Here is a 12571-nt window from a genome sequence, read left to right as displayed (position 1 = left end):
ACAGAAGTAAAGGGAAGTAATGTGAATTCAGTGGTATCTGTGTCCAGGCACTATGCTAAATGCTATATTTAAATTTTTTTTTGAGGTAGCCATTCTCAAACCCATTTTCCAGAAATAGAAATTGAGATTTTGGAGACATTAAGTATTTTGCCTAAGGTAAGTAGCAGAATTAGGATTGAGTCCAGGTGTCATGAGCCCAGCTTATACCTAAGAAAGCATAGATCAGACCATGTGACTTCTCTATTCTTAACCTTCCATTGGCTTCCCATCACATATAGGGAGAAAACACCTTAAGTTCTTTTCTCAGTTTGCAAAGCACTTGCATGGCTTGGTCCTCCTTGCCCTGCTCTCTGACCTTCTTCCTGTCGCTGTCCCCTCCCTCACTGTGCTCTAGGCTCAGTGTCCTCCTTGCTTTGCCTTGAGCACCCTAGGCATGTCTGCCCCAAAGCCTTTGCACACAATTTCCTGTATCTCCGACACTCTTAACCTCAGGTCTTCGTGTGATTTGCGGTCTCGCTCCTTTTAGGTCTTTGCCCAAATGCCCTCTCTTCAAAGAATCTTACCCTGACAACTTTATCTAAACCAGTAGCTACCGTGTCTGTATCTTTGCCTTAGCTTTGTTTTTCTTGCTGGCACTTACTTTCTGACACTGTACCTTCCTTTATTTGTTTATTGCTTGGCGCTAATGAATAATGTAAGTTCTGTGAGACCTATATCCCCACAGCGCAGAACAGTGCCTCACATATAGTAGACTCAAGTATTTCTGTGTCAGTGAATGAATATAACCTAAGAATCCTATTACATTTGAAAGGTAACTTTTGGCCTGACTAAGTAAAATTACCCTTAGTTAAATATGCCTTTTGAGATACCATTGAAGACTGTTTGAAACTTCTTTGGAATCAAATCTTAGATACTTTAAAACTAGATGAGGATCTTGGTGATGCACCCAAAGCAAGTTACAGTGTTCTCAAAATCATTTGCTCTCACTGCTGCCAAGTGGATGGGACATTCATGGGTCAGTAAGAGAAAAGCTATCTGATTTTTTCAGATGTGTTTTATAGGCCTATTATATACAGACAACAAACAAAATTTCACTGCCTCTTAGTTTGAGTTGCAGTACACATTGTCACAGGGTGAAGTGTTTTCAGTCTTGATGAAATAATTTGAAAAGAGTTCTGTCCTCTCCACAACAGACATGCTCTGTACTCCAGTGTATATGGTAAACTTTTCTCCAAACTTTTCTGGGAAAAAGTTTAAACCTCAAAAATTGAAAAGAAGGTACAGTTAACAACCATATTCCCTTTTTACCACTTGTTAACTTTTTGCTAAATTTGTGATCTGTTTCTCTCTTTCCCTGCTCCCTTCCCTCTCTCCCTCTCCATCTCTTTCTATCTTTGTCTCTCTCTCCTCTTCACACACACTGTTGTTTTACTTAGCCATTTGATAGTAAGTTGCAGATACCGTAATTTACCCCTAAATATCTCAGTATGTATTTCCCAAGAACAAGGATGTTTTCCTATGTATAGCCACAGCACTGTTAGTCGGTGAAATTAACATTGATAAAGTAATATTAATTGACCTGCAGTCCATACTCAGATTTCCCCAATGTCAAAAAGTGTTCTTATAGATAGTTTTTCCAGTCAAGAATCATGTACCATATTTGGTTGTAATGACTTGTTAGTCTCCTTTAATCTAACATAGGTCCTTTACCCTTGTTTTACCTTTTTCTTAATGTCTTTCATGACACCAACATATTTGAGGAATCGAGGCTGACAGTTTGAGTTTTTCTTGTGGTTCAATTCAGGTTAAACATTTTTTTGGTGAGAAAAGTGCATAGGTGCGCAGTAAGCTCTCAGTAGTCAAGAAACTGAGAATGAAAAGTAAAGAGTATTTGTTTTCCTCTTTGTTTCCGCAGGATTCTGAACACAAGCAGCTTACTCTGTGACTGTCATTTGAAGTGGTTGCTTCAGTGGCTGGTTGATAATAACTTCCAACATTCTGTGAATGTAAGCTGTGCACACCCTGAATGGCTAGCAGGGCAGAGCATCCTGAATGTGGATCTGAAAGATTTTGTCTGCGGTTTGTATTTTTGTTTTAAAATTTTGTATACTATACATCTACTGTCTTTTTTATTATTTTATTTTATTATTGTTATATTTTCATCATGATAGGTATACTCTTTAATCCCCATCCCCTATTTCCCCTATCTCCCCTACCTCTCCCCCCACCTCTGGTAACCATCAGTTTGTTCTCTATAGCTAAGAATCTGTTTCTTGGTTTCTCTCTCTCTCTCTCTCTCTCTTTTATTTTTTAAACTTTGCTCGCTTGTTGTGTTTCCTAAATTCCACATATGAGTGAAATCATATGGTAATCGTCTTTCTCTGACTGACTTATTTCACTTAGCATTATACTCTCTAGCTCCATCCATGTCATTGCAGATGGCAAGATTTCATTGTTTTTCATGGTTGAATAATATCCCATTGTGTATATGTATCACATCTTCTTTATTCATTCATTATAAATGGACACTTGTGCTACTTCCATAATTTGGCTGTGGTAAATAATGCTGCAGTAAACATAGGGGTGCATGTATCCCTTTCAGTTCGTGTTTTTGTATTCTTTGGGTAGATACCTAGTAGTGTGGTTTCTGGATCGTAGAGTAGTTCTGTTTTTAATATTTTGAGGAACTTCCATACTGTCTTCTTCCACAATGGCTGCACCAGTTTGCACTTCCTCAACAGTGTAACAGTGCAATTTCCACATCCTCGCCAACATTTGTTATGTCTTGTGTTTTTGATTTTGACCATTCTGACATGTGTAGGGGTGATATCTCATTGTGGTTTTGGTTTGCATTTACCTGATGATGACTGCTGTTGAGCATCTTTTCATGTGTCTGTTGGCCATCTGTGTGTCTTTGGAGAAATGTCTTTTCATGTCTTCTGCCCATTTTTTAATTGGATTATTTGTTTTGGGAGTATGCCCTTGTATCAATTCTTCATATATTTTGGATATTAACCCTTTGTCAGATATGTCATTTGCAAATATCTTCTCCCATTCAGTAGGTTGCCTTTTAGTTTTGTTGATGGTTTCCTTTGCTCTGCAAAAATTTTTTATTTTGATGTAGTCCCAATAGTTTATTTTTGCTTTTGTTTCCCTTGCCTCAGGAGACATAGCTAGAAAAAATGTTGCTGTGGCCAGTGTCAAAGAGATTACTCCCTGTGCTCTATTCAAGGATTTTTATGGTTTCGGGTCTCACATTTTAGGTCTTTAATCCATTTTGAGTTTTTGTTTGTGTATGGTATCAGAAAGTGATTCGATTTTCAATTTCATTCTTTTGTATGTAGCTGTCCAGTTTTTCCAACACCATTGGTTGAAGAGACTGTTTCCCATGGTGTATTCATTCCTCCTTTGTCAAAGATTAATTGACCATATAGTTGTGGGGTTGTTTCTAGGTTTTCTGTTCTATTCCATTGATTTATAGGTCTGTTTTTATGTCAGTACCATAGTAATTACTACCACTTTGTAATATAACTTGAACTCTGCAGTGTGGTACTCCAGTTTTGTTTCTCTTTGTTAAGATTGCTTTGGCTACTTGAGGTCTTTTGCAGTCCCATTCAGATTTCAGGATTGTTTGTTCTAGTTCTGTGTAAAGTGCTCTTGGTATTTTCATAGGGATTGCATTAAATGTGTAGATTGCTTTGGGTAGTATAGATACTTTAACAATATTTTTCTAACACATGAGCATGGAATGTCTTTCCATTTCTTTGAATATCTTTCACCAGTGTTTTACACTTTTCAAAGTACGGGTCTTTCACCTCTTTGGTTAAGTTTATTCCTAGATGTTTTATTATTTTTGGTACAGTAGTAAATGAGATTGTTTTCTTAATTTCACTTTCTGCTGCTTCATTATTAGCGTATAGGAATGGAACAGATATCTGTACATTGGTTTTGTATCCTGCAAACTTACTGAATTCATTTATCAGTTCTAGTAGTTTTTTGGTTGAGTCCTTAGGGTTTTCTATATGTAGTATCATGTAATCCGCAAATAGTGAAAGTTTTACTTCTTCCTTACCAATTTGGATGCCTTTTACTTCTCTATATTGTCTGATTACTGTGGCTAGGACTTCCAGTAGTCTGTTGAATAAAAGTGGTGAGAGTGGACGTCCGTGTCTTGTTCCTGACCTTGGGGGAAAAGCTTCCAGTTTTTCACCATTGACTATGATGCTGAGTGGGGTTTTTCATATAAGGTTTTTATTATGTTGAGATATATTCCCTCTAAACCTACTTTACAGAGGGTTTTTATCATGAATGGATGTTGTACTTTGTCAAATGGTTTTTCTGCATCTATTGAAATGATCATATGATTGCTTTCCTTTCTCTTATTGATGTGATGCATCACATTGATTGTTTTGTGAATATTAAACCATGCTTGCATCCCAGGAATAAAGCCCTCTTGGTTGTGGTATATGATTTTTTAAAATATATTCTTGGATTTGGTTTGCTAATATTTTGTTGAGGATTTCTACGTCTATATTCATGAGAGATCGTGGTCTGTAGTTCTCTTTTTTTATAGTGTCTTTACTTGGTATCAGGGTGATACTGGCCTTGTAGAATGAATTTGGAAGTTTTCCTTCCTCTTGTATTTTTTGGAATAGTTTGAGAAAGATAGGTATTAACCCCTCTTTAAATGTTTGCTGCAATTCATCTGTGAGGCTGTCTAGTCTTGCACTTTTGTTTTGGGGGAGGTTTTTGATTATTGATTCAATTTCATTGCTGATAATTAGTCTGTACAAATTTTGTATTTCTTCCTGCTTTGGTTTTGGTAGATTATATATTTCTGGAAATTTATCTATTTCTTCTAAGTTGTCTAATTTGTTGGCATACGGATTTTCATAATATTCTTTTATAGTTATTTGTATTTCTGTGGTGTTGATTGTTATTTCTATTTAATTAGTAATTTTGTTTATTTGGGTCTTCTTTTTTTTAATGAGTCTTGCCTAGAGGTTTATCAATTTATTGGTTTTCAAAGAACCAGCTCCTGGTTTCATTGATCTGTTCTATTGTTTTTTTAGTTTGTATGTCATTTATTTCTGCTCTAATTGGCACTGTTTCCTTCCTTTTGCTAGGTTTTGGTTTTCTTCTTTTTCTAGTTCCTTTAGATGTAAGGTTAGGTTGTTTATTTGAAATTTTTCTTGCTTCTTGAGGTAGGCTTGTATTGCTATAAACTTCCCTCTTAGAACCACTTTTGCTGCATCCCAAAGATTTTGGACGCTTATGTTTTCATTTTCATTCGTTTTCATGTAATTTTTTATTTCTTCGTTAACTCATTCATTCATTCATTCATTTGCATAAAGATTTTATTTTTAAGTAATCTCTACACCCAGGGTGGGGCTAAAACTTAACGACCCTGAGGACAAGAGTTGCATGCTCTACAACTGAGCCAGCCACGTGACCTGACACATTCATTGTTTTTGTTTTGTTTTGTCTTTGTTTCTTTTAATTTTAGAGAGAGAAAGCACAAGTAGGGGACAGGGGGAGAGGGAGAGGGAGAGAGATTGAGAGAGAGAGAGAGAGAGAGAGAGAGATTGATTCCTAAGCAGGCTCCATGCTCAGTGTGGAGCCTGACACGGGGCTCAATCCCATGACCCTGGGATCATGACCTGAGCTGAAATCTGGAGTTGGATGCTCAACGGACTGAGCCACCCAGGTGCCCCCCATTCGTTGTTTTAATGGCATGTTATTTAACCCCCATGTATTGTGCTCTTTCCAGATTTTTTCTTGTGGTTGATTTCTAATTTCATAGCGTTGTGGTCAGAAAAGATGCATAGTACACACTGTCTTAATAACAAAAGTAAAAAAAAAGAAATTAAACCAGAATGCTTTCTCACTAGCATATCTATTTCCATTTCTCTGTGTTCTTCTCTGAAATTTTTATCTTGTTGTTAATCGTAGGTTAAATTTTGTGTTCTTTGACTTAGTATTTCATAAGTAGTTTTTTTCCTCTGTGTGTTCTTCAGTGATCATTTTTAATGTCAGTATAATAGCATCTTTATGAATGTAGGCCTTTCACTTTTAGGGAGTTGTTAACCTTAAAATAAATTTCCAGTAGTAAGATTCCTGAAACAAAAAAGTAATGATTTTTTTTAAAGTAGATCTTAAAAAGTGCTACCAGGTATTTTACAGAAAGATAGCACTTGTTTATGTTGTCACCAGCAATGGATGAATATACCAGGTTCATGTTGTTTCTGTTTTTCATACAGTTTCTTAAGACTAAGGTGTTGGACCTTTTGGGATGAGCACTGGGTGTTGTATGGAAACCAATTTGTCAATAAATTTCATATAAAAAAAAAAAAAAGACTAAGGTATTGGAATTTTTGGGAGGGGAATGGTGGACAGTCATGGAAAAGTTGTCATGATTCTGACACTCATAATTTCAAGTATATATCTACATTGTTCTTTTCTCAAGCTTGGACATTTTTCCTTTACACTTACATTTCGTTTAAAGTGGAATAACTGGTTCTTAGCCTTGGCAGCAGAACTTTTAGATCAGTGTGTTTGTGTTGCATGTCTCTAGTATCTGATCATTTAGATACCCATGTATGGCCAGATCTGTTTTTATAATCTCCTTAAAGATACTGAGGACACTTGGAAGTTCAGGCCCACAAAATGCTTATTTTTTTTTTTACATATTAATGACATATTATTTATGAATCATAGTATATTAGCCAGTTCTAAGCCTGTCTTCAGTTGGACATTTAACATGTTTGATATTTCTCACTATTTTAGGTGAGAGTTACCCACATACAAAGTATATTATGTTTGTTACTCCCCATAAAATAGAATCATAATCCCTATTTTCTATATTGGCACAGAAAAGAATGAGTGTTGTTATATACATATTTTCATATGTAAGCTCTGTGTATACACAAGAGCTAATAGGATTAGAACTTGTCTTGAAATTTGAATCTGGGTTTTTCTTTTTTCCCTGTAACTGGTAATACTTAAGGAAGGACATTCTAAGCATACGTGACTGTAAGGGATAGTAGAAAATGGTGCTAAGCCCTAAAGTCTGAAAACCTGGGTTCCAGTTCAGCACATGTCTCTGAATAAGTTGTTTGATCATCTCTGGGCCTCATTTTCCTCATCCTTAAACCAAAGAATTGGATGCTAGTTCTGTAGTCTCTGTCTTAATATGCCATTTTGTAAACAATGCACAATTTTACATTATTTGTTTCAAAAGCTGTGGAAGCAAAAATAAGTAACTGACTTGGCTCCTGCCCCATTTTTTTTCTCTTAGATGATTTTCTCAAGCCACAGATAAGAATGCATCCTGAAACTACAGTTGCTCTAAGAGGCACGAACGCGACTCTGACATGCACCGCCGTGAGCAGCAGCGATTCGCCCACGTCTACTGTGTGGCGCAAAGACAGTGAAATCTTGTATGATGTCGATGTTGAGAATTTTGTTCGTTACCAGCAGCAAGCTGGAGAAGCTCTGGAGTATACGAGTGTCCTACATCTTTTCAACGTGAATTTCACAGATGAAGGAAAATATCAGTGCATTGTTACTAACCACTTTGGTTCTAATTATTCTCTTAAAGCCAAACTGACTGTGAATGGTAAGGAATTCTGCTCCCTGATAGTTTTATAGTTATAGAAGTGTTTTTCATGTTCAATTTTTGAACCACCTAACCAAGAAAATGAGGCTAAACCTGACATTTAAGGGGGCATTTTACTGTTTTGTCTTTAGGGTTGTGATAATATATAGACTGGATTACCATTTTGCCTACTTACTGTCCCTAACTGCTCTTTGGTGGAGGATAAGGGGCAATTCCATGGCCCCAGGAAATAGGCTACATTTATTGTTATTTATGCTTTTGAAAAAATTCTTTAGAAATTCTCTGTTCTTTCTAGAACCATAATTTGGCTCTGAAAACTATGAAATTTATTCCTGACACTGTTCACAGGGCTTTCTAATAATTGGGAGTATTTAGGGCATTTCTAGGTACAGTATCATTATCATTGTCTGAGTGTAGTCACACAGAATCATTTTTTAAATTAATGCTCTTTTTCACTGTGGTTTTAAAAATAAATAAATTAATTAATTAAAGAAAATAAAACTTCTCCAAAATAGTTTAATCTATCCCCTATCAGATTGAATAATTAAAATATTTTGGGTTTTGGGGCGCCTGGGTGGCGCAGTCGGTTAAGCGTCCGACTTCAGCCAGGTCACGATCTCGCGGTCCGTGAGTTCGAGCCCCGCGTCAGGCTCTGGGCTGATGGCTCGGAGCCTGGAGCCTGTTTCCGATTCTGTGTCTCCCTCTCTCTCTGCCCCTCCCCCGTTCATGCTCTGTCTCTCTCTGTCCCAAAAATAAATAAACGTTGAAAAAAAAAAATTTAAAAAAAAAAAAAAATATTTTGGGTTTTGTACAACCAAAAGATGTATTTGTGTCTTTCTCTTTTTTTTTTTTCTAAAGATTTAAAAAAAAATTTTTTTTGAAGTTTGTTTTTGAGAGAAAGAGACAGAATGCGAGCCAGGGAGGTGCAGAGAGAGAGGGAGACACAGAATCCATCTGAAGCAGGTTCCAGGCTCTGAGCTGTTAGCACAGAGCTTGACGTGAGGCTCGAACTCACAAACTGTGAGATCATGACCTGAGCCAAAGTTGAACACTTAACCACCTGAGGTGCCCCAGGATGTATTTGTGTGTTACTTCTGTGTTGTTTTATGAGATTTTTGAAAGCATAAATTTTTTCTTATCATGCATTTGCCATGCCAGCTTTGTAGATGTTAGTTTGGAAAACACCATTTAGTATCTTAAGTAAGCATAGCAAATAGTGAGTTCTAAAATATGGAGCCCAGAAAGGTTTGTGGCCTTCTGCCTTCCTTGTCCCCATCAGAGACATCAGGTGGATGTGGCATGCATTCTGGAAGAATTTAGTCATCACTGTACTCCAAGTATTCTGAGGTTTTGGGAGAAGAGATGCCCTCTGAACTTGTATTTACTGTTCATCCAGAGAGCATGTCTTCTCAAAGAAATAGAGTATTTACAACAGTTGGTATTGTGCCTAACAGATTGTCTCATTTATGTGTGTATGTAAATATGTGTATGTGTATTTCCCCACCCACCCACTTTTTTCGGTAATCTTTTCTTGGAACAGAGATGCCATCTTTCCTGAAAACTCCAATGGATCTAACCATTCGCACTGGTGCCATGGCCAGATTAGAGTGTGCTGCAGAGGGGCACCCTGCACCTCAGATTTCCTGGCAGAAAGATGGTGGTACTGACTTTCCTGCGGCTCGAGAAAGGCGCATGCATGTCATGCCCGAAGATGACGTCTTCTTCATTGCCAACGTGAAAATAGAAGACATGGGAATCTATAGCTGCATGGCACAAAACAGAGCAGGAGGCCTCTCAGCAAATGCCTCACTCACAGTATTGGGTATGTGTGCTGCCCTGTGGGTCCCTGCTTTGCTTGGAACCTTTTTATAGGGGGCCTGCTCTGATCTTCATGGTGAAAAAAAAGTCTAAGTTTCAGATTTTAATTGTGATCCTTGTATCTCTGTCACTGTATTTTGCCAATACACATGGGGTTATGTCAGCCTAGGATATCTGTGGATCAGATAACTGAAATCTGCGAAAGTAATGAAGGCAGAATTAGAGATCTTCATCGCATGAATTGAAAATTCGGATCCCTTTATCCTGTCCCTCTGGAAGGTTTCTACTTCATATATATGTTTTTTTACCTGTTCAGCAGTGAGTTGGCAGTTGTTTTATACTGCTTCATAGGGAACTCAGGGCAATGTAATTGTTTTTCCCATATTTTATTATTTTTTAATATAATGTCAAGTTAGCTAACATACAGTGCATCCCTTAGTTCATTTTTTTTTTTTTTTAATTAAATGCATCAAAAATGACCTGTCTTTTGGTTAGATGTCCTGTTTTCCTTCCATTGTGTCCCTCTTCTTCCTGTGTTCTGGGAAAGTGTCTTTTCCCTAAACAGTTCCCTTGACAAGCCTGTTTTTTTTTTTCCTTATGAGAATACTTTTCTTCATGGGACTCAAATCACAGGCAGAGTCTGCTTTCTAGTTCTCTATTCCCCTAGATGTTAGGTTTTTTTAAGTTTGTTGCTTTGTGCTATTTACTCGCATAATCAGAAAAATAAGTTTGTTGTTTTAAAAATTTAGAATATACAGAAGATTAGAAAAAGGGAAAGTCACCAAAACACTGTTAAAGATTTTGGCGTGTTCTGGACCTTTTTTTTTTTTTTTTTTTTTTTATACATTTTCACGTAGTTATGTATACCTACTTCTTTCCTCTTAAATATTGTGTCAAAAGGGTTACTCTGTCATTAAGTCTTGAAAGAATACCATGTGGCTGTACTATACTCACTCATTTTCCCGCTAGATTTAAAGATCTTTTTCTTTTGGGGCACCTGGGTGGCTCAGACGGTTGAGCGTCCGACCTCGGCTCGGGTCATGATCTCACAGTTTGTGAGTTCAAGCCCCACATCAGGCTCTGCGCTGACAGCTCAGAGCCTGCATGGAGCCTGCTTCAGATTCTGTGTCTCCCTGTCTCTCTGCCCCTCCCCAGCTCACACTCTGTCTCTCTCTCTCAAAAATAAACATTAAAAAAAAATTTTTTTTAAAAAAGATCTCTTTCTTTTATGTTTAAAAATTGCACCAATTTCATAATAAACATCTTTGTGTATAAATCTTTGACTTCCTTGCTTAGGATAGCTTGCCCAAGGTAGAATTAGTGATTTTTGAGGCTTTTGCTTTTCTGGAACATGAACTTCAATCCTCCTGCGGGCATATGAAAGTGCTTACTTACTTCATTAACACCTCATTTGTCTAATTCAGTAGAAATCAATAAATAAAATTGTTTAACATGATTCTTTTGTACATCTTTCTGTAAGAGACACCCTCATTTATCAGACCCCTGGAGGACAAGACAGTAACCCGAGGTGAAACTGCGGTATTACAGTGCATAGCGGGAGGAAGTCCTGCTCCTCGCCTCAACTGGACCAAAGATGATGGGCCACTGCTGGTGACAGAACGGCACTTCTTTGCTGCAGCCAACCAGCTTCTCATCATTGTAGATGCTGGCCTGGAAGATGCTGGAAAATATACCTGCATCATGTCTAACACCCTTGGAACAGAACGTGGTCACATTTACCTCAATGTCATTTCATCCCCCAATTGTGACTCTTCCCAGAGTAGCATTGGGCATGAAGACGATGGCTGGACCACAGTTGGCATTGTCATCATTGTTGTGGTCTGCTGTGTTGTGGGCACCTCTTTGATCTGGGTCATTGTTATTTACCACATGAGAAGGAAGAATGAAGACTATAGTATCACAAACACAGGTGAGTGGTACCAGTTAACACCAATGGCTTGTACTTGAGTCAGGAACATAATGTAGGATTTGTCGTAAAATATAAAAAGCTATGGAGCTTTGATACTTTACATGTGGTAGAAGGAAGAGTTTCTTTCTTAAAGTGTCCACTTCCTCCATATAATAGAACCTTTCTGATTAATAATTTTAAGAATTTGTAGATACTCCCCCAAGACTTTGCTTTCATAAACACATTACAGGTACACCTTCTTTCTTTAATGCCAAGGGCTCATTTCCATCATAGCTTCCCTTTGGGAAAGAGTGGAGCTCTTATGACTGGGATCAGCCTTTCATACCCCTCCCCCGGAAATCCTGAAAGAGAAGAGGCTCAGTCAGATAGATGGTGAAAGTTTGCCTATGGATAAGATTTCAGACTTCAGGTTCTGCTTCTTTTAGTAATACTTTTTTTTTTTTAATGTTTATTTATTTTGAGAGAGAGAGCGCGTGCACACATGAGCGGGGAAGGGGCAGAGAGAGAGAATCCATGCAGGCTCTGCACTCTCAGTGCATAGCCTAATGTAAGGCTCGATCCCACGAACTGTGATCTCATGACTTGAGCTGAAATCAGGAGTAGGATGCTTAATTGACTGAGCCACCAAGGCGCCCCTTAAAATGAAGCTTTGAAAAGAATTTTAGTGAGAAATAGTTTAGGGGAAAATTCTAAGAGCTGTTGAGTTCCTAGGTACATAGCATTTTCCTGGCCAAGAGTATCAAAGTGAACACATTTGCACAGTGTCTTCTGAGTGTTGGCTTCAGTCACCTAACTTTATTTGAGAGTTATAGATGTCTCTTTTACAGAGGAGCTTAATCTGCCTGCAGACATTCCCAGCTACTTGTCTTCCCAAGGAACACTGTCGGAGCCACAGGAAGGCTACAGTAACTCTGAGGCAGGCAGTCATCAGCAACTTATGCCTCCCACCAGTGGATATTTACACAAAGGCACTGATGGTAATGACTCTTTGTTGTATATGCTTACAATTTCAGCTTATTCTGTTGAGTTTAGTTTTCAGTGTACCGTTTTCCCCATTAACCTGAGGCAACATTTTAAAAGTAAGATACTCACGGAAAACATTTGGCTGCATGCAAAATAGGATGGAAATTGACTGGAAATTGATTGGATGGAAATCTTAACAGAGAAGAAAACCATCTGACAGAAAGGAGAAACACATCCCAAAT

The 12571-nt window shown here is 37.8% G+C and overlaps 1 protein-coding gene across 3 annotated transcripts in view; it reads left to right on the top strand.

The window, feature by feature from the left end:
• LRIG2 (leucine rich repeats and immunoglobulin like domains 2) overlaps positions 1–12571 on the top strand; it is a 62052-nt gene that overhangs the window by 40219 nt on the left and 9262 nt on the right. For all 3 annotated transcript variants that reach the window (XM_047083245.1, XM_047083247.1, XM_047083246.1), the window contains 5 exons: positions 1916–2079; positions 7298–7618; positions 9159–9440; positions 10917–11366; positions 12194–12343. In XM_047083245.1, the coding sequence (XP_046939201.1) occupies positions 1916–2079; positions 7298–7618; positions 9159–9440; positions 10917–11366; positions 12194–12343 (1367 nt within the window). The remainder of the gene's footprint in view (positions 1–1915; positions 2080–7297; positions 7619–9158; positions 9441–10916; positions 11367–12193; positions 12344–12571) is intronic.

The sequence above is a fragment of the Lynx rufus genome, unplaced genomic scaffold, assembly GCF_022079265.1.
Source record: "Lynx rufus isolate CCGP_SWC_20201006 ecotype Redwood Valley unplaced genomic scaffold, mLynRuf1.p SCAF_2, whole genome shotgun sequence".
NCBI classification, from domain to species: Eukaryota; Metazoa; Chordata; class Mammalia; order Carnivora; family Felidae; genus Lynx; species Lynx rufus.
This window is presented reverse-complemented; position numbering and strand designations above follow the sequence as displayed.